Consider the following 23,609-nt stretch of genomic DNA (forward strand, 5'->3'; position numbering starts at 1 on the left):
CTAAGGAAAAATGAAAATGCAGACACTGCAGATCAGGTGAAGTTGAAATAGAACAACATTTTCTACTTCAATTGGGTTTAATCAGTTCACTTTAGATGAGAAAACACGCATTGTTTTAGGTGAAAACATAGAAACAGTTGAACTAGCATAAGATCAAAACATGAGAGAAATAGAGGCTCACATTATACCAAGCAGTTGAAACATCTTGTTGTAATATTATTTTATATATTTTATGGTATAGATAAAATAATGGACATGTAATATTTGTATGTAATTGTGAATAATTCGTTTTTCTTTACATACACATATATTTAACTTTGAATGTTATCATATTTGTTTTTAATACATTGTATTATTAATATCATTGTAATAACTATTGCAGTAATTATTGTTATTTGTTGTATTTGTTACAAATGTAAATGTATTGTAATTTATATATTTTCAATCTTGTATGGCTTTGGCAACAATGTTAACTCATTCATACCAATAAAGCATTATTGCCCCCCCCCCCCCCCACACCCACACACAGACACACGCACACACACACATAGAAACACACAGGGCTTTAGGGATCTGCTCAAATCTCACCATAAACTCACCTCCAGTATTTGCCAACAGCAGCAGATTTGCTGTTTTCTCCCTGTGAATGTCACACCACTGATTTGTGACCTCAGCAGGAATAGGCAATGATACTCTCACCTAAAATACCCCTCTCACTCACTCACTCACTCACTCACTCACTCACTCACTCACTCACTGCACTCCCGCTCTGTATCTTGCTCTTCCTATCCCTCTCTCTGTTTCTCTCTCTCTGTTTCTCTCTCTCTGTTTCTCTCTCTCTGTTTCTCTCTCTCTGTTTCTCTCTCTCTCTCTCTCTCTCTCTCTCTCTCTCTCTCTCTCTCTCTCTCTCTCTCTCTCTCTCTCTCTCTCTCTCTCTCTCTCTCCCTCTCTCTTTTCCCCATCTATCTCTCTCTTTTCTACCTCCAGAGAGGGCAGAGAGGGGGCATACAGACAGAGAGGGGCTCTGTCTGTCTGCCAGAGTACCGTACAGTGTTCTTCCATTCATCAAAGTGTCACAGAGCTCCGCTGCAGCTTTTGTGCTGCCACTAAACAACCACCAACCCCCACACACACACACATCACATTACACACACATATACACAGACACAGAGGCCATTGCAGTTTATCCCAAGAAGGTCAGACAGATCTCCCTGTGTGCCCGTGTGTATGAGACAGTGACAGTGATGGGAAATGCCAGCTGGATGCCAACGTGGGCATTGTTGAATGAGGGGTTAATCAGCTGTGCACCAATGCTAAAAGTATTTTCTGTATTTGTGTGTGTGTGTGTGTGCATGCGTGTTAGCGTGTTTGCGTGTACTATGCACTCTCAACATATTTTGCAGTCAGGCTCTAGGGCTGGTACATCTGAGACAGATCAACTTACTTCATGACTCACGTACAAACACACACACGCGCACAAACAAATACACACACCCACACACACCCAGGGTCCAAAAAATTAAGCAACTCCTCCTTCAACATAAATCTAATTTACTTTCAGTCGCATCGTCAAATGGGCACTAAACACCTGCATCCTTGGCTTCTGAACTTTAGTGCAAGTGTCTCTTTTTCTTTGCTCCCTTCCCCTCAATTTTGACCGTCTTATACTTTTCTGTGCCTGCAAAGTGTCACTGGTTGTGGCCAAAAAAGCTCTAAAAAGCCCTTAGGTGATCTTCCTCATGATCTATGGATACCTATTGATTGGAAGAGTTGCTTGGCTTTGCACAGGTGCCGTAGACAGCTGTGGCAGATTATAGATTTGTATACCTCCTCTAACCTGTTTGACGGCTAATGCTAGCCATAAAACATCCTATTCACATGTTTAGTTAACTCTTGCATGCCAGGCAACACATTCTTAGTATACTCTGTTCATGCTTTGGTGTTTTTCTGTGGTTTGCTACAGCATGTGTGTGTGTTCATACACACTTGCACTGTGTTCACACACACTGACCCATTAACAATTCACTATACCAATAACACCCACCAACTAGTATATCTATGAAAGAAGGACACAGCAACTCTCCTCATCTCTCCCTGAGACACACACACACACCAGGCTATTTAGGGATAATCCAAACAGTAGCTCTCAATAGTGAACTTTCTGCTCTTCTCTCAGTTCCTTTCTTGTGTGTTTTTATGTGGGAGGATACCTAGGAGCAGATAGAGGGGAAATCTGGGGTGTGTGTGTGCTGGGGGCGGGGGTGGGGTGGGGGGAGGTGTCAAGGCTGCCATTCTAGCTGCTTTATTACTGCTCTCCCTGCAGTCCATGGGGATAAGGCATGTTCTGGAGTGAGAATAAGGAGGGAAGAAAGGAAAGGATAAGAGGGAGGGGAGGGGGGTTGGAGAGAGAATGGAGAGAGAGAGAGACAGAAAGAGGAGAGATAGAGTAGGGAGGGCCTAGGGTGAAGGTAGAGGAAGAGACAAGCAAGAGGAATGGGAGCAAAGAGGTAACAGGTATGAACAAGGTGGGGGAGAGGAGAAAAATAGAGAAAGAAAAGAGAAACAATGATGAATAGAGGAAAATAGAGAAGACAAATGAAAGTAATAAAGATTAAAAGAATGAGGTAGAATGATAGGTGGTACATTTTCCATCATAATGGAATGTAAATCATTTTCAATGCAAACCTTTAGTACCACACAGAAATCCTGCCATCTTCAGCTACATCGTAGATTCAGCATCAGTGCTGGAGTCTGTAATTAACTGGACAGCGTCCAAATTAAATTAAAACACTCCCTGTCTTTCCCTGGTTCCCTGGCATGGTTAGCGTGATGACCGGTGACTGACAGGTGTGGGGCTCACATGCAAGTGTGTGGTGCTGGGAACAGACAAGTCTCTCTGCAAATTAACTTTGACATTAACCTTGCTGTGTATCTGTGGTAGCCATCACTGGGAAGAGGGATCAGTTAGACAGGGGAGGAACCAGCTAATCAGATGACTGATGATGGATTAGCATCGCGCTAACGCACACACTTGCGTGCACACAAATATACATGAATATGCACTTGGATTAGCATTGGTCTAGCAACACTCACACACACACACACACACACTTTAGTATCAAAAAAGGAAAATCACCCAAAAAAGAGAAGGAGAGAATCTCAACACATTCCAGGCCTAGACAGAATCAAGCATTCATTTGAAGTCTGACTTACAATAGTTCCTTCCTGCCCTCATTCGCTCCTTCCCTTCTTCCCTCCCTCCTTTCTTAACTCTTTCGCTCTGTATTGGAGAAGCACCCCACTCACTGACTAATTTAAATTTAAACTGAGAAGGATAGTTTAGCTCCAGAGAGGTGCTGCCAAAAAAAACTATATACAGAAAAGCCCAATGAATGTGAATGACAGATAGAGATAGAGAAATGGAGAAAGAAGGAATAGAGGGGAGGGACAAAGACAGAAGAGGGAGACAGATGAAGGCCTCACTCCTTTCCTTCTCTACTTGTTACTGTGGGAACAGGTGATGGAGAGATGATGAGTGTAGATAGGAGCTGGCGGTAAGCGTCCAGATGCTAACCAAGATAAGTAATGTTTCACAGGTAGACAATAATTGGACATTGGCGGCTTGACTCTAACATTAGTAGATTTTGGGTTGTATGTGCCAATTTGTGTCTGTAACCTTTTGGGGGTCTTTGTTTGAGTCTGTGTGATAAGTGGTGTTTAGTTTTTAAATGAAAAACAGCTCCATGACTTAACTAACCCTAATTCCTTTCTCCTTCCATCCCAATCTCTTTCTCTCCACCACCCCTCCTACATAAATCCCCTCCCTTCTTCTCTCCTGCCTTCCTCTCTCTTACTTACCCCCTCTCTCCCCTTCTCTTTGTCTTTCTCCCCCTCTTCCCATTCCAGCCCAGAATTGCAGCTACACCCTACACAATCCCAACGGCACCATAGAGAGCCCAGGCTACCCGTATGGGTACCCCAACTATGCCAACTGCACGTGGGTGGTGGTGGCAGCAGAGCATAACAGGATACAGCTGGTGTTCCAGGGCTTTGCCTTGGAGGAGGACTTTGACATCCTGTCAGTCTACGACGGCCCACCAAGCCCGGGAAACCTACGCACACGGTAAGACCCTATCTGAGAGGGTGGTGGTGGTGGTGGTGGTGGGGGGGGGGGGGGGTAGTACTATGGCTATGTCGCTTTGGGGGGTGGGGGTGGTAAGGGTTCAGACGGTGCTTTGTGGTTTGAAGGTCACTGGAGTGATAAGGCGTTGTGGATTCCTCTGGCATTGTGTTGCAGACGGGCCTGATTGTATTAGAGGTGCAAACAGTTTTTAACTTATGGAGCTTGCTAATATTCTTATGAACAATGTATGGTAAACACAGAGGAGTTGCAGTAAAGCCTCTGTTTTAATTCAAGTATTATTTTCCATTAAGAAGATGCTTATGTATCTACACAGTCACAGGTCATAGGTCAAAAGTCATAGGTCAAATTGGAGGGTTACTGTAGCGGGATGGGCAGCGATGGCCCGGGACCAAGGTGTGAACTCGATGCAGATGAGCCTGACCTGGGCTCAGAGAGAGCAGGCAAGACAGTTTGAACTTTGTTACACTGTTTACCTTGGTAGTGGTGGTTGGCAAAGAGGGAGAGTAAAAGAGGGAAGGAGAGAGGATTTACATTTAGTCATTTAGCAGACACTCTTATCCAGAGCGACTTACAGTAAGTACAGGGACATTCCCCCGAGGCAAATAGGGTGAAGTGCCCAAGGACACAACGTCGTTTGGCACGGTCGTGAATCGAACTGGCAACCTTCAGATTCCTAGCCCGATTCCCTAACTGCTCAGCCACCTGACTCCCATAGATGGGAGAGACAGAGGGAGAGGAGACAAAGAGAGAAAGAGAAATAGAGAAGGAGAGAGAGAGAGAGAAAGGACTGCATGCTTTGCCCTGCATCATCTCCATCTACCAAATGAAAGGAACAAAATCCATTATACTCTGTATGTTGAACTTCTATCTCTTCTTCTCTCTTTTCTTTCCTTCCTCCTCCTCCTCTCTCACTTTGCACCTCGGCTCACTTTGGGCTCTGTATTTCCACTGAGATGGAACCACCATGAGAACAGATAAATGACAGAGAGAAGAGGGACAGAGAGAGAGAGAGAGAGAGAGAGAGAGAGAGAGAGAGAGAGAGAGAGAGAGAGAGAGAGAGAGAGAGAGAGAGAGAGGAAGAGTGGGAGAGAGAGAGAGAGATAGAAAGAGAGAGGGAATGGAAGAGACAGAGATAATGAGAGAGGGAGGGAAGACCTTTAACTTAAAACAAATCTTTATTGGGCAGTCAAAAATGCCAGCTATCCACCAGTTACATCACAACAACCAGTTTGGATCTTACTTACTCACTCACATTGTACAAGGCACCCCTCTTCCCCCACACAGCAAAAACATCTTTTATCTTTCCCACCCAATGGGAAAGAGTGAGAGATAGAGAAAAAAAGGGAGAGTGGGAAAAGGAGAGAACGATAGAAAGATAGAAAAAGGGAGAGAGGGAGGGAGAAAGAGGGGATAAGAGGGAGATGAAGTAGGGGTGGGAGAGGTAGGGCAAGAGACAAAAATAAAGAGAGAAAATGGGAGATAGGGAGAAAGAGAGAGAGAAAGAGGGAGGAGAGATTTTGACTTCATTTGTAAATGCAAACCACCTGTTTGCACACTTGTGCAATGTAGTTATATGTATGTTACCTGTATGTTTAATTATGTGTGTATCTCTCTGTGGGCCCGATCTTGCACCCAGCGCAATTGACTTTGTCAACGACACAAGTATCATTCCTAGTTTGCACTCGACGCAAAGCAGACTTTTCCCTCCACAGACGCACGTCGAAATGACCTTGCACTCCCGTGGGCGGTTCAGCGAAAAAGGAGGCGTGTTCCGGCGCAAACGTTCCCTGGTGCTATTTTGAAGTTTCCGAAAAACAATTCCGCCACTGACCAGGAAAAACGTGGTCTAAAGTCAATGGTGCATTATTCAGATGCTATTTTAAGGGCGCAAGCTTGGTCCGTGCACACTGCTGGCGAGGCCAGGGTCTTCTTTCTGCAAAGCTGTTGTTTTGATTTATGGCGTGTTACATTTCTTCAATGTTTATACATTTACATTACATTTACATTTAGTCATTTAGCAGACGCTCTTATCCAGAGCGACTTACAGTAAGTACAGGGACATTCTCCCCGAGGCAAGTAGGGTGCAGTGCCTTGCCCAAGGACACAACGTCTTTTTTTTGGCACAGCCGGGAATCGAACCAACAACCTTCTGATTAATAGCCCGACTCGCTAACCGCTCAGCCATCTGACCCCCCATATATATATAAAGTTTATAAAAAGATTTTCATGAGAAATCTCTATGTATGTGAACATGATTTGTAACAATTGTGGCAATTTTCTCCCACGCCTGTTTAACCGAAGCTAATTTGGGTGGGTTTCTTCTCCCATCTCCATCAGAATCAGAATTCGGTTTATTTGCCATGTAGCCCATGTTACACAAACACAGAATTTACTGTGGCAGGAAGGTGCAAACAATAAACATATACGGGTCTTAAATTAAGTTAAAAAGTACAATAGTTAAACTAATTCCAAGAACTAAACAATTTAAAAAATAAAATATAGGGTAGGCTATATAAAAATAAGAATAAGAATTTGAATGAGCAGCATGAGCGAGCAATTTAGTGCAATGAGAAAACTGCTCTGCCTTTCCCATACAATGTCACTTATCTATCTGTTATGGCCCTGACTAGAACATCAGTCTCCATGGCTGTGAACTGCTCCTGGCGTGCGCCTGGTAAATCCGCCGTTATAATAGCAATCCGCCATGGAACAAGCGCTGCTCTTAAAGGGAATGTGAGATGACGCTCTGATTGGTTTATTGCACGATACGCCCAAACCACACCCATTAGTAATGTAGCTACTTCGGACCTACCCATTTTAGATTTGCGCCAGGCGCAAAGTCATTTATCCCGCCGGCAAAATAGCAACCGAGCCGGAGTCCCGCCCACAAAGTTACTTGCGCTTTGCGTTTTGATACTTGCGTTTCAGATCGTCAAAATAGGGGGGTTTATCACTTTCTGTCTTTCTGTTTCTATGTTTCTGTTTTACTCTCTCCAATGTAGACTCCTATCCACAACTGTCCATCTCTCATAGCTTGACTATATCCTGAACCAAAGAAGAAGTCAAAATATTTCCACCCAGCCTGCCACCCAGCCAGCCAGTCAACCCCCCACCCAGCCTGCCACCCAGCCAGCCAGTCAACCAGCCACCCAGGCAGTCAACCAGGGAGGTAGTGAGGCAGATAAGAAGGCACTGACAGGCAGACTGACTGATAGACAGGCGAGAAGCACTGTTATCCTCCTTCTTATTGGCCACATTCCCTTTAAGAGCAGCGCTTGTTCCATGGCGGATTGCTATTATAACGGCGGATTTGCCAGGCGCACGCCAGGAGCGGTTCACAGCCAAGGAGACCGACGTTCTAGTCAGGGCCATAACAGATAGATAAGTGACATTGTATGGGAAAGGCAGAGCAGTTTTCTCATTGCACTAAATTGCCCGCTCATGCTGCTCATTCAAATTCTTATTCTTATTTTTATATAGCCTACCCTATATTTTATTTTTTAAATTGTTTAGTTCTTGGAATTAGTTTAACTATTGTACTTTTTAACTTAATTTAAGACCCGTATATGTTTATTGTTTGCACCTTCCTGCCACAGTAAATTCTGTGTTTGTGTAACATAGGCTACATGGCGAATAAACCGAATTCAGATTCTGATGGAGATGGGAGAACAAAACCCACCCAAATTAGCTTCGGTTAAACAGGCGTGGGAGAAAATTGCCACAATTGTTACAAATCATGTTCACATACATAGAGATTTCTCATGAAAATCTTTTTATAAACATTGAAGAAATGTAACACGCCATAAATCAAAACAATGTAACGTAGCTTCGCAGAAAGAAGACCATGGCCTCGCCAGTAGTGTGAACGGACCAAGCTTGCGCCCTTAAAATAGCATCTGAATAATGTGCCATTGACTTTAGACCACGTTTTTCCTGGTCAGTGGCGGAATTGTTTTTCGGAAACTGCAAAATAGCACCAGGGAACGTTTGCGCCGGAACACGGATCCTTTTTCGCTGAACCGCCCACGGGAGCGCAAGGTCATTTCGACGTGCGTCTGTAGAGGGAAAAGTCCGCTTTACGTCGAGTGCAAACTAGGAATGATACTTGCGTCGTTGACCAAGTAAATTGCGCTGGGTGCAAGATCGGGCCCAAAGTGAGAGATGGAGAGAGACAGATAGAGAGAGGGGAGTGGGAGAGACAGAGAGAGAGAGAGAGAAAGAGGGGGGGAGACAGAGAGAGAGAGGGAGAGAGAAAGAAAGAGAAATGTTGTACCTTCATTGTGGACCGCTTTGGCAACATTGTTTAACCTGAACTTTCATGCCAATAAAGCATATTGAATTGAACTTTGAGTGGGGGAGGGAGAGAGAAGGAGAGAGAGAGAGAGAGTCCAGATTTTCAGCCTGAGGGGCAGATAAGACCCAAATAAGGATCAGTGGAGTGTGGTGTGAGTGGCTGTAACTACAGAACTCTACAGCACTCTTTCCAGTGTATCTGTGTGTGTCTGTGTGTGCAGTAATTTGTTTGTTTTTATGTATACAGTGAAAAAAGCCAAATCCCTCCCGCCCTCCAAGCTCTACCTCTTTCCATTTCTCTCTCACTCTCCCTCCATCCCTCCCTCAGTAATGTAAACAGTGTTGTGTAGAGCAGCAAGGTTGAACAGGCCCCAGTGTGATTATTTCTAAGCAGTGGCTTGTCAGACGGCTGCAGCCTCAGCCTTTGTGCTCTCTACAAAGCTATTCACAGTTAGTGTATGGAGATAGTTTGTGTGTGCGTATGTGTGTGTGTACTAGGGCTGTCCCCAACTAAGATTTTCTTTGCTCAACCAAGACTTAACTAAACACTTTTTTTTTTTCTATAAATGTCACAATATTTTTCATCAAACCATTTTGTGTGAACAACATGTACATTTTTCAACCCAGCGCATGTTAGCATGCATTAGCGAAGTAGGCCAACTTACGGTTTTCAAGTGGTAGGAAACATCACATTCGACGTCGAACTATGGAATATAAACCGTTGTTGGCAGAGTGTGCATTCAACATCTCACACTGCCATACGCCTGCTCGACTAAAAAAAATATTAGCCGACCAAGAGCATATTGACCAAACAATCGACTAGTCGACTGAGTGGGGACAGCCCTAGTGTGTACGTGTTGGTGCAAACTTTGTACCACCATGGCGTTTTGTCTCCTTGCAGCCAGCCGCAAGTAATAAACTTCCTTGACTACACCAAATCTGTGTATTACTTGATAAACACTTACGACTTACAGTAAGTACAGGGACATTCCCCCGAGGCAAGTAGGGTGAAGTGCCTTGCCCAAGGACACAACATCATTTTTGAACGGCCGGGAATCGATCTGGCAACCTTCTGATTACTAGCCCGATTCCCTAACCGCTTAGCCACCTGACTCCCAATTAAACAACCTCAAAAGTGCAAGAGTGTACCTGTAGGAAAGCAAGCAACAATAATATAATTCAAAGCGAGTACAAGAAGTTAAATCAGTTACAACTATACAACAAGAGAGACAAGTCCCTCAATAAGTCATTATTTTCCTGGAGGAAACTAACATCAGGGGGGTATTCCAGATAGCGGGTTTAACAAACTCTGAGCCTAACCCTGAACTCTTGAGTTGAGTTACTCTAAAAAAGGAAACTCCGAAAACTCGGTTCCAGAAAAGCTGATTTGAATTTGTTAACTCAACTCGGAGTACGTCAACTCTGAGTTAAGCGCGGGCAACATCAATGGAGCTCCGATAATAGGATCCACCATGGCACCCGGCGACAAAAAACGTTGTCCTACCTACACTTCAGATATAAATTTAATTTCGTGTTTATGGTCAATCTGAGCACATATTCTGGAAAAAAAGCAACACGGCTGTAGCAGCGTATAGAATTGGTGTGGGAGACAAACTGCCAAGTCAATGCATACATTTGAATGTATAGCCAGTCCATACATTGAACATTTAACCCCACTGTCCGTTAATATTACAGGAGAAAAAGTGGTGGACTTAATAAAATAGCATGTTCAATGTTATATTAAATATAAAAACATACTACAAACAGATAAGACATATTTGCTTAGGCTATACGCTTGTGATTGTAGCCTCGACTTCACCTTGGTTTTAATCATATTCGACATGATACAAAGTAAATATCAATTGGTGCTTATTGGGTGTGCTTTGCCTTCGGCAAGGGCACAACCTTTGTTCTCTCACATATATATTATTGGGTGTGCTCAAGCCTTCGGCGAGAGCACAACCTTTGTTCTCTCACATATATATTATTATTGGGTGTGCTCAAGCCTTCGGCGAGAGCACAACCTTTGTTCTCTCACATATATATTATTGGGTGTGCTTTGCCTTCGGCAAGGGCACAACCTTTGTTCTCTCACATATATATTATTATTCTTTTTATTATTTTTGCCCCCCTAAAACTCAGTCAATATTTGGCCTACATAGACAACCTAGGTGTCAAAAGTTTCGTCTTGGTAGCGATTGAGTTGCTTCTATTGGGATTTACGTTCCGTTACATGGTTTAAGTGGAAATTAAGTTTTTGTGGCGAAAAGTGAAGCTAACGGTGGCTAACTTGCTAGCCACAGTCAATGACGCTACTTACGTCACTAACGTCACGAAAACTCGCGTGACTACCTCTAGCAGAACATTAGTTTAGCAGCTCGTTAACTTCTGGGAGATAGCTAAGCTAACTGCTTTACTGCAAGGCAGCTGCATAAACGCCACAAGCAAAGAGGCCAGGGTGATAACTATTTACTAATTTTACTTTGTGATATGACACACAAAACGGACCCCTGTACCCCCGTTCAAAAACGGACCCCTGTGCAACCGACGCAAGCAAGCACACCCTACAATTTCCCCAGAAATTGTACCCTCTCTAGTTGGGTGTGCTTTGCCTTCGGCAAGGGCACAACCTTTGTTCTCTCACATATATATTATTATTATTATTGGGTGTGCTTTGCCTTCGGCAAGGGCACAACCTTTGTTCTCTCACATATATATTTATTTATTAGGTTCCTCCGGTAGGAGGGAACCTAGTGTTATTGTTGGTATTCTTCTTCTTATTTTTTTTTCTTCTCCTTGCGCCCCAATATCTCAAAAAGTCCCTGGTCATAAATTTTCACATTTTCACAATTTTCAATTTGGCACATTGATACTACATCCAAGTGGGTACCCCCACACCAAATATGGGCCACATCGGACCATAGGGGGCGCCACAGGCCACGCCCAAAAGTCCGATTTTCAAAGTGATGGCATTTCCACCCCATTGCTCCAATTCTTCTGAAACTTGGTGTGCATGCCTCATTTTTCATGAGGAACAAAAAAGCCTCAAGGACCCATAAGGTCCGCCATGATGGATTTTCCTGTACTGTGATAATTTGGGAAAACCTTCAAAATTCCTCTTCTCTTGATCCAAAGGTGAAATTGACTTGAAATTTGGTACAGATATGTATCATTGACGTATTTAAAAACGTTACTTAAGGCAATTGAATCAAGTACAAAATGGCTGAAATGGGTGTATTTATGTAAATGTCCACATTGCCTCAATATGTTTGTGTCACTAAATAAAATGTATTTTTGAAGGATGGTTCAAACCTAATAAGCTTTAAGGTGACATGCCTCTGAAGTACCATGCAAAGTTTCACCTTGATATGTCAAAATATGACTGAATTACAGCTGTTTGAACTTGGACCAAATCTGACAATGCTCGCCATTGGAGAAACAGCTTTTTTTAATTATCCAGTTATTGAACTTTGTGTATTCCATGCCTGGGAATGGCTCAATTGGCTGAGATGTTGTGCTGGTAATCAAGGTTCAATACCAGTCAGAGGCATAGTTTTTATTTTTTTATTCTGACAAAACGGTTTCTAGTATTCCGATCAATCCTCCGGTTGTAAAAACATAGCAATGCGTGTTTATTTGAGCCCATCACAACACTCTGATCATCTGTTAAGCGAGACTGTGTAAACCACTGCAAAACAAGCCAGGTTCACCACAGCAGCTAGCTACTTGTAGTCTACGCATGGTAGAGATAACTCTGTTCAGGTGGATCCCTTGCCTGTTGCACAAATTCATTTCAGTAACCTAAGCCAGGACACATTCCCACTGATGCTAGGCATGATTTAAAATTCCCTTCCATGACAAGTTATGGCACTCCAAACAACCTGTTTAAAAAAACGATGAGAAAGTTATTCTTTACAGCAGCAACCCAGTCATCCCGTTGTCCCGTTTTTATAGGAAATGTACAAGCAGTTTCAACTTAGGCTGAATCTAACAACGCTTACCACAGGAGAAACAGCTTACTTTTTTACACAGTAACTGAACATGACAATATTCAACACTGAGAATAGCTCAATGGGCTGGGATGGTGACCTGATAAGTATAAGGTCATAGGTTGGAATCCAGCCATAGTCTTTTGGCCTGTCATAATTTTGATTATCTGTTTAGTTCAACAGGATGACATCTTTCTGAAGTACCACAAACAATTTCACCTTGGTATGTCAACATACAGTTAGGTCCATAAATATTTGGACATGTACACAATTTTCATCATTTTGGCTCTGTATACCACCACAATGGATTTGAAATGAAACAATCAAGATGTGCTTTAAGTGCAGACTTTCAGCTTTAATTTCAGGGTATTTACATCCAAATCAGGTGAACGGTGTAGGAATTACAATACATTTTATATGTGGCCCCCCCTTTTTAAGGGACCAAAAGTAATTGGACAATTGGCTGCTCGACTGTTCCATGGCCAGGTGTATGTTATTCCCTCATAAAGGGAGTTCGTTATTTCATTGACAAGGAGCAGATAAAAGGTCTAGAGTTCATTTCAAGTATGGTATTTGTGTTTGGAATCTGTTGCTGTCAACTCTCAATATGAAGTCCAAAGAGCTGTCACCATCAGTGAAGCAAGCCATCGTTAGGCTGAAAAATCGTTAGCTGTTTCAACGTTGGCTGAATCTAACAACGCTTACCACCGGAGAAACAGCTTACTTTTTTATACAGTAACTGAACATGACAATATTCAACACTGAGAATAGCTCAATGGGCTGGCATGGTGACCTGTAAAGTATAAGGTAGTTGGTTGGAATCCAGCCATTATCTTTTGGCCTGTCATAATTTTGATTATCTGTTTAGTTAAACAGGATGACATCATTCTGAAATACGATGCACAATTTCACCTTGAAATGTCAACCGTTTCTTAACCTTTGTCCAAAAGCTGACTGTAATGGTGGAAATTCAAGCGGCACTGTGTAGATCTGAGTAGTCAAGAGATGTGGGTTTATTACAATTTATTTTGCTTATACAGATCATGATTTAACAAAGTACTTTGTGATCAGTCATAACGAAGGAGGTGCTAGCCACAGGTTGTTCGCCAGAGTGATCCAAAACAACCCTAAAACCCTGCCTTATATAAACTTTAGATCAAATGTTTTTTCTGAACTCTGTGATTGGTCAGCACTGCTCAGTGACAGTTAAGACAATATAACCCCCCAGGTCAAGTGACCAAAGTCTTTTGATGTCACGGCTCTTTCTCTAAATGAGGACAGTAAAGATACCCTTAATGAAACACAAACAGGACACAGGACACAATCTCCTCGGCCAAAAGGTCAGGGCTGCTAGATCAACTGACCCATCTCCCTTTAGGCCACAGAACTCAAACATCCCCCAACCTCCGTGCCCCTAGCTTCTCAATCAGGCATCATAACCCAACACCATAAATACCTTAAGACCAACTGCAACATCCATTTGTTTAAACACAACCTCAGTCTATTAAAAATACATTCTTAGTAACTATATCAAAAAATGCCATCACATTCCTTACTTTTTCTTTTTAAACAACAAAGGCATACAAAAGCATAAGCATACAACAATATAAAACATCCATACAGATATGGAGGCAAGAAAATAAAGTAACCCCCTTTAATCAAACATAACCCCAAAAATAACAAGAGAATTACATATCACTCACAGTAGCCTCTTCATCCTTAAATGGTGGAACCCAGTCAGAATCCTCTAAGGGACTATAGTTCATCATTTGAACAGCAAATGATTTAGCCATTGTCTTTTCCACAATCTTCCTTACACAGGGAAACAGACAACAAGCCAAAAACAATAGTATCAACAAAATGACACCTATTCCACACAAAACAGACAGAAGAACTGCCTTCCATTTACCAAACATTTCCCAAGAACCGTCAATCCATGACCAAACTCCTTTTGAATCATCAAATCCAGAATGTTCAGACAATTCTAATCTCAAAGTACGCATGCTTGATAATGCTTTAGTGACTGACCCATCACTCGCTGTATTATTGGGAATGTACGTACAACATGTATTATTGAAAAGTACACAAACACCCCCTTTTTCAGCCAACAACATGTCTAGAGCAATCCTGTTTTGCCATGCCATCTCTGAAGTCTTAGCCAATTGTTCTGATAATCCAGAAATCGCATCAACAGTGTAATTAATAAAACTTTGCTGATTATAATATGTATAATTAATCCAATCCATATTTTTGTTAACCGTACAATGTACGCAAAAGAATGATTCTAGTCCTGCAGCTACCTGATTTCTAGCTTTAAACTCAGTAGGCACCCCTCTTGGTACTCCAATATCATCTATGTAAATTCCACTATCAAAAGATCCAACAGGAGCAGCTCGTCTCTGTCTGCCTGAATCAACCGTCACATTACCTAAAGGCTTAATCAACGTCTTACTAACTAACATCACCTTAGCACACACTCCCACCCATCCTTTTGGTAAACGTGATCTAATTCTACCCCCACAATACCAAAATATATCAGCTATATCGCGTCCTGGATATACCAATGGGCCAGAAGGTGGTGGAGTATGATGTTTTCCCTCACTATCCACACGAACAGAGCTTCTATACTTGTAACAAGGGTGTAAAGTCCCATTAACATCTCTAAACTGCATCGCCTCACAGTATGGATTTACCACCCAAGTATGTCCACAAGTTCCAATCTTTACTTTCCCTTCACTAAAGTTCCCCACGAATACTGTTTTAACAATATCGGAACTTTTCTCGAAACACTCAAACGTTTGCCCTGGAACTATAACAAAATCAATCAGAACATCTTCCGTTCCCTCGTTCTCAATTGGTCCAGTAAGCATAGGACGTACTGCTGCACATCCTAGATTGGAATTTAAATACCAAGCACTAGAACTCTGGTAATGATAGCAGTTAGTGGGACAGACTGGACAATTCCTGAACAAAACCAGATGACTACTGTCCACACATCTCGTTTTATCAATGTCACCTGAAATAATTCGATGGTAATTAAAATCATAACAACTAGTTGAATTAAATGGAGCTGGCATAATCAGTGGAACATCCTTAAGTGGCTGGCAATACACACATGGTGGGTGTTCTTCGCCTAAAACTTGTTTTACTGAATATGTTGCTAACTTATACCAAGAATTAAACTCCATCTCCGATTCCATTTCATCTACAACCTCTCTCTCATCACTTTTCAACATCTGGAACGTTGCAAGTGAAACAGTTGAAGTCATTGGATCTATTGTCATAGTATCATCAGAATTATGCATACTTTTATTAAAATACAAAAGCGAAAATACAATAAGAGCAATAAGAAATGCCATTCCCAAGACAAAACCCACTGCACCCCGTATACCACAAAGTCCAGGTTGTCGGAACTGATGCCATGGTCGTGCATCCGTAGTGGCCATCTTCAGTTGAATGTAGGCAAACTTCTGTCAGGCGGTGTAGTCTAGTCGAATCGATTGCAAACGACGATCAAATTGCTCAGGGCAACTTTCAACGACACTGCACTTTGCGCACAGCTCGGAAATTTCCTTGGTACTACGCAGAACGCGTATCCAATGCTTCCGTCTCCAGACAAGGTGCACGCTTGCAATGGTTAGCGTGTATCCACGTTGCTCTCCCCTCGATCTTAACCGCCAAATTGGTCGTCAGGAGAATCTGGTATGGCCCCGTCCACCTTGGGTTCCTCCAGGCGTTTCAGGTCCTTCACCACGATCCAGTCATCTGGTATCAAATCATGCAGCGGTCCAGTCATAGGAATAGCCTCCTTCACCTGCCTGTGAATCTCACACAAAATAGACTCCAAAAAGGTTGCACAGTGATAAACAAGCACATTCTCACAGAGGTCAGTTAAAGGTAACTGACTTCTTGTCGTCTGACTTAGTCTTCAAAGTTCTGTTCTCTCATTCAACTGAAGTGATTAACACAATGTTGAATCCTATCAACACCAAAATAACTTCCATAAACAAGTGTGACCCATTATCATTACATAACCTCAAAGAAAAATCCCATCGAAGAATAATCTAAATTAACAAAAGCTTGATCACTGAGCCCCTGAGAAGTCTAAAACTTCTTCCCATCAACAATCATTAAACAGTATCACTTCTCCAAAAATTGAACTCTACAAAATCCATCTATCAATACCCAAATGGTTTCTCTAACCTTAACTGTGAAGCTTATCGTGTTTAAATTCCTTTTCTCATAATACTTGTCCCACATATGAAGTATTAACAAAATGACTATGCATCCATTACAAATCCTCTTGTATGCTAAAATAATGCATTCTTCTTGATATCACACAAACTGTAGAAGCATGATCTTTCCATGTGTTAACTTAGCAAAATCTCAAGATAAATGTTTTATGCAGACCATACAACCTCCATTTTTTATTCTCATATCCTTCCTTTTTACAAAACGCATTTTCTTGTGGATTTGTCCAATTTCGAATCTCCATTCCACCATTCCTTTCTCCATCTGTCCGCTGTATTCTGTAATTCTTATCAAATATACTCAAACAAAACAAAATTCTCACTCTGGGTTAAATACAGTCCAATATTTTCAACTCAGCAATATCATATCAAACCCTCACAATCCTATCACAAATCCAAACTACTGAAGCTAAATTCATAAAACCATAAAACCCCCATAGTCACTCTCTGTTTGGATCAGTCAGTCATCAGTCAGTCATAAATTCCTAAACGTCATCTCTTCCTCTCTAAGAAGCCTGCGCTTCCCTTAAAGAACCTGTAACAAATGTTGTATCAAGGTCACACAACAATTTTCCTCAAAAGAGTCCTGTAAGCCCAAATTTGTCAAGTTAGGCTCATCCGGACATAGCAACATCATCTCATCACTTCCTGTAAACATATCAACATCAAAAACATATTCTAGTTAGTTCAGCAATGCATTCAGGCAATCTAGAAACTGCTCCAGCTAGTATCAGCACTAGCATTTTCCCTGTGGAATAATCATAATTGTTAGAGTGAATTCCACATTTGCATACAGCAAGTTGTGTCCCAGATCAAACTAAGAAACTTCCTGTTTCCATACCTTTCCCAAAATCATATGTAACACCAATGATGTATTTAACTATCAGTACATATTTTAACTCTTTTCCCTTTTAGGAATTAACAAGCTTACACTGAAGCAACCAACCTTTGAACCAATTTGTATAAAATAAAACTATTTTTAGAAAACAGCCAAATTACGAATAACCTCAACTTTTAGTCTCTTATTATCTTTTCTTCAAAAACCTTTAGGAACAGTTCAAATGAATACCTTTAAATTTCAGATTCCCTTTTAATTTTTTTTCTGTATTTAAATTCACCAAATCAAATCTCTCTTTTTCCAAGACATGTAGAAAACCAGCATCACTACCCTAAACCAGAATTTAATCTGTATGATTCCAAAATAAAACATAGACCATAAAATGTTCTTAATGTAACCATTAGCCAAACATATACCCCATCTATATTTCTATATAGGTTAGATAGGTAGAACTTCATAACTTGCTTTGGCTGCAAATTATTTCAAAACCAAGTTATCATAACCCTCTTCATGAACCAATACCATAATGATACAACCTCATCACAGCCTAACTGTTTATCCCAAAACATTGTACCATGCCCTTAAGACAAAAGAAAATATAAACTCTCCCTTTTTCTTTTAAACCTTTAAATTCACAATTTAACATAAACCCGTAAAACAAAACCTTATTCTTTAACTCCTCAAAAGTTTTATCAAAGCATGTAATGTATACACCTTTGAATATTCCTATATTTACCAGCTATCTCAATTACTCTTTGTTAGTGAATCAACTCAAATAAACAATCGCGCATTTCAAACTCGCATCAAACAGTGCGCTCTGGAACAAAGCAAAAACTCTCAACCTTTTTTCATTTCTTTTAAACAACACAGATGGTTGGCGTTTACCAGCTATTCACTTAATTTTGCTAAAGTATAACTTTTCCAATCCAATTAGAACTAATTTATGAACCAGGGTCTAATTTCTGCATTTTTATGGATACCATCACACACCACAGATTTTCCGCTCGTAAATACAAGTTCTGGTCTGAAAGGCTCCTACCTCCCAGTTTGGCTAGGATTTAGAACAAATGTTAAATCATACATTTGTAAACCACCAAACTTCGAATTAATCTAAACGGACACATCTTTCACCATTAATACTCACATAATTATGCAGAATTACACCCTCTGGGATCACCTTTGTAAGACTCAACGTAACGGGACTCTTTTAGCCCCCACCTTTCCTCGGAATTTCTGAAACTCATTTAAAATGTCCTCAAACAAACAAAAACCTTGTTAGCAAATGTTTCAAAATACTCATCACGTAACATATTTCAAAAGTAACCAAATTAATATGTAAAATTCGCTCCAAATGTATCTATTTCTCTAAATTTGCGTCTTTGTAAATTTCTCAACTTCCATCTGCGCATGCGTCATGCGGTTACTCATCCTGGATCTCAAATATCAAGCTGCAATTCCTTTACTAGCCTGTACCCGGTCTGTTAGTTTGTTAGCCAATGTCGTTGCCATAGTTGCAAATTCAACTTCCTGGACTCTCCTTTGTCTCGGGACAGAACAAAATGCACTACCTCCACGTTTTCACCATTAGCCATTAACCAACAGTCACTGCCTGGATTTTCTTTACAAGTCTATCAACCATTAAAAATTAGGCTCCGAAATCTACATATGCACCTAATATCACTCGTCAGAGAACGACAGTTTACCCATGTATTAGCATTCTGGTTGGACAAAGCTTCAACTTCAAGTCCATTTAAATAGGTAAATATGAATACCACCAAACCCAACACATTTCAACAAATCATCTCAGCAGCAATAAACACACATATGTAGCACCTTTGCCCTTAACAACAAACGCAATTCGGTCTCTCGAACTAGTTCCCCTTGTATACACTTCAGTCCCTCGGACTGGCTCAATCTTTCTAATCACTTCTTCATAACCCTTTACATATTTCTTTAAACAACAGTAACATCTGTGAACTCCCACAAAATTAAAAATAAAACCATCGAACATTTCCAGACATAAACAAAAATTTTCCTTAAACAACATAACATTTCCGTATGAACACATAACTTTCTATAAAAGTTTCAATAACCCCGGGATTGTAATTTATAAAATGAATATCGCTTTTATTGCCAAAACTGGCCTTTTACCAATTATCCTACCCAAACACTAAATTTCCAGCGAGTTATTCAATAACGAATCAAGCTCATAATATAGAAAATCGGTCTGTACATAATTTCCAAATCAAGAGTATGGCAACTCACAATATTTTCTTAAGTTCGACAAAGAAACAGAAACACACATCTGTTTTCCCAACCAATATACTTCTCAATTCAACGTCAAATTCTCAATAAAATGAGTGTTTTTTTTTTTGATTATTTGTTTTTTGCACTCATGTGTGGGCACTGCATGCAGAATGAACTTCACTGAAAGAATCAACTTCCGCTAGGCTCAAGCGCATGCGCCTCTTTTCAAGTGGAGAATTCAGTCAAAGAATTAACATTAGCATTTTCAAAACAGAATGTCTCCGTCTTCAAAAACAAATGCCTTCTGGCGGTAATCAGACCGATGTAAAGTCTAACATCAAATATATAACGGTTAACACAGAGTTGTAAAACAATATAACAAGTCAATCGTCTCTCCTCTACCAACAGTGTCATAACCGATAAACATTGTACGTCACCAGTTCGGAACTCAACTTCCGGACACGAACCCCTCTGATTTGAGAGTTCGCTCACAATTTCCAAAAAAAAACTTTCAACAGTGATGACACATCTCCGGACATTCACGTACATTTTGCTCAAATTCCCACAGTTAAAGCACGCATTTTGGATTGACCATACCTAGCAATTCGTGTTGGCCTACATGTTTTCAACAGCATGTCAACACGATCTGCATCAGCTTTGACCATAGCCCACAACACGCTTATTCCAAACACAACAGGGACTCAAACCCTTTGTTCCGGAGAGGACTTTAACCTTTCCTTCTTGGAAACACAATGGCAATTGCAAGTCAAGGCACAAGCTTCAATCTTTGCGGGAATCCAAAGCAAATCTATAAAAAACATTCCAGGATCCTACTTTCTTGACTTTTCCTAGATATAACCGGCTGTCAGAAGAAATGGCAAATGTCTGACCTCTTCGTATTCTGTTCTCGCATTCCCGCAAACCCTCATGCGCCCGCGCATCCTGCCGCAACACCCCTGGCTGCGGATGAGGCGAAATTTGTTTGCGGAACAGCCAGAAAATCTCAATCGTGAATCTGTGGGGAAATAGATGAAAAATTCCCCACACTATTCTGTCCTAATATTTCTTTATCCCTCTACCTATCTCCATCCAATCAGAAAAAAAGCTCTCCAATCAGGCTAAAATCTATTCTTTTCTCCACTTCAAAAAAAATTGTGTATCTATTTCTCTCCACGAACCCATTTCGCAATACAATAAGGTCCTTAAAACAAAACGACTCCACACTCGAAAATCCACATTTATCAATCCATATTTGCATTTGCAATAAACTATCGTTACCATACTTTTGCTTCATGTAATCGATGTTTGGACAGGTCAATTCTGCCTCCAGACCATTCATTTTCAGAATTACAATCCATAAACGATAACCAACGACGGAAAATAAAGACACAAGTACTCCTTTTCGTTTCTAAAAACAATTAAATTCCGACTTCCCAACTTTCAATGAAAATAACTGCACAATCTTAAATTACAAATATTCAAACCGAAAAAATAATTAAAATTTCGAAAAGTAATTAAAATTTTGATTTTTGTAATTTGTATATAGCTTGAATAATAGACACCATTAGTTACTCATACTTCTTTTAACCTCAAAAACATATAAAACAAAAATGAACACGTGTGTAAAAAACTCAAACCTTTGTTTTGAAAATCCCTCAGGATACATCCTATCTTATTTGTTCTCCACCTTCAGGGACTCAAACCCTTTGTAAACACTCACTCACACAGCTGATTTCCTCACAAGTATACTTTTCTCTCGGGACTTAGAATCACGTTTAGGCCGTTAATAAATAAGAACTGCACCAATGCCAATACAATTTCTCAAAGTATCACTAACCCAACATATTCTAATCCTTAGGGTCTCAAAAAGACACATAACACGATATAACATGTGAATTTATCTCCCTCTATGTGTTTGTTCGTCAACAACACTACCTCTGTGTGTGTCCGTTGACACACTTCTGCAGACATTTTTTTTTTACGACTTTCACGTAAAAGGTAGGTTCAACAACCTTACCTTATTAATTCGTACGACTTTACATATACAGGACAGTTTTACCTCTGCCCAATTACTTACTTAACCGAATTATTGACAATAGCCTAAAAAACACACATTTAGACAACTCAATATCACACAGTAACCAAAAGAATATCTCACCGGTTCTTTTGAAGACCCCGCGTCAGCCACAAAACGTCCAACGGGCGCCCCCCCTGGCCCTGCTGTCTCACGCATGGCGGAAGGAAAGGCGGCTTTTTGCCGGAAGATCAATTTGCCGAGGGGAGCCGCCTGCTGAACGCCGTAGACCAATGAGGATCCCCTTACGGGCCACCAAGTGTAATGGTGGAAATTCAAGCGGCACTGTGTAGATCTGAGTAGTCAAGAGATAAGGGTTTATTACAATTTATTTTGCTTATACAGATCATGATTTAACAAAGTACTTTGTGATCAGTCATAACGAAGGAGGTGCTAGCCACAGGTCGTTCGCCAGAGTGATCCAGAACAACCCTAAAACCCTGCCTTATATAAACTTTAGATCAAATGGTTTTTCTGAACTCTGTGATTGGTCAGCACTGCTCAGTGACAGTTAAGACAATATAACCCCCCAGGTCAAGTGACCAAAGTCTTTTGATGTCACGGTTCTTTCTCTAAATGAGGACAGTAAAGATACCCTTAATGAAACACAAACAGGACACAGCACACAATCTCCTCGGCCAAAAGGTCAGGGCTGCTAGATCAACTGACCCATCTCCCTTTAGGCCACAGAACTCAAACATCCCCCAACCTCCGTGCCCCTAGCTTCTCAATCAGGCATCATAACCCAACACCATAAATACCTTAAGACCAACTGCAACATCCATTTGTTTAAACACAACCTCAGTCTATTAAAAATACATTCTTAGTAACTATATCAAAAAATGCCATCACACTGACCAAAGCTAATACTCTGCCCTTTCTATTCATACAATCTCAACAGTTGGTGTGTAGCAGAGAGGATAGAGAGACTGACTTGTAACCTTATGCTCATGAGTTCAAATCCCCATTCAGCCTGTTGTTGGCCAAACATGAAGTAGTTTTGCTCCCTTGTTGTCCAACTCTCGATCTTCTGCAGTGTACATAATATTTTGCCATTTTGCGGAGGAACCCGCATCGCTGCTTGCAGCTATATTTATTGTTTATTTTCGCCCCCCTAAGGATCAGTCAATATTTGGACTACATACACAACGGCGGTGTCAAAAGGTTCGTCTTGGTAGCGATTGCGTTGGTTGTATTTTTATGTACGTTCCGTTGCATGGTTTAAGTAGAAATTGCGTTTTTGTGGTGAAAAGTGAAGCTAACGGTGGCTAATTTGCTAGCCACAGTCACTGACGTTACTAACGTCACGAAAACACGCGTGACTACCTGTAGCAGAACATTCGTTTCGCATCTGTTAACTTGGGGGATAGCTAGGCTATAGCTTTACTGCAAGGCAGCTGCAGAAACACCACAAGCAAAGAGGCCAGGGTGATAACTATTTACTCATTTTACTTTGTGATGTGAAACACAATTAAGAAATGTAATGTACAATATTAGCTGATATTATTAAGGAAGTAGGCCCACATCTACTTTCGGAAACGGTAGTCTACTATTTCACTGAAGCATTAGCATGACATTAGCCTCTGTTGCCCGGGCAACACATACCACAGTGGTCTATGATGCATCTGTTTTCAATCGTTAAAATAAACATTCCTCACAAATACATTTTCTTTGTAGGATTTATTATGACATTACATTACAAGTAAACGATTTGTTGGTGAAATTATCATTACCTGTGGTTTCAAACCAGTGTTGCTCATTGCAACGCTGTAGC

General features: G+C 41.0%; 1 protein-coding gene across 1 annotated transcript in view; it reads left to right on the plus strand.

Moving 5' to 3' along the window:
* Positions 1-23,609, plus strand: part of csmd2 (CUB and Sushi multiple domains 2) — a 202,392-nt gene that overhangs the window by 6,710 nt on the left and 172,073 nt on the right. The window contains exon 2 of the mRNA XM_062446030.1: positions 3,907-4,123. Within this exon, the coding sequence (XP_062302014.1) occupies positions 3,907-4,123 (217 nt within the window). The remainder of the gene's footprint in view (positions 1-3,906; positions 4,124-23,609) is intronic.

The sequence above is a fragment of the Osmerus eperlanus genome, chromosome 20 (assembly GCF_963692335.1).
Source record: "Osmerus eperlanus chromosome 20, fOsmEpe2.1, whole genome shotgun sequence".
Classification (NCBI taxonomy): domain Eukaryota; kingdom Metazoa; phylum Chordata; class Actinopteri; order Osmeriformes; family Osmeridae; genus Osmerus; species Osmerus eperlanus.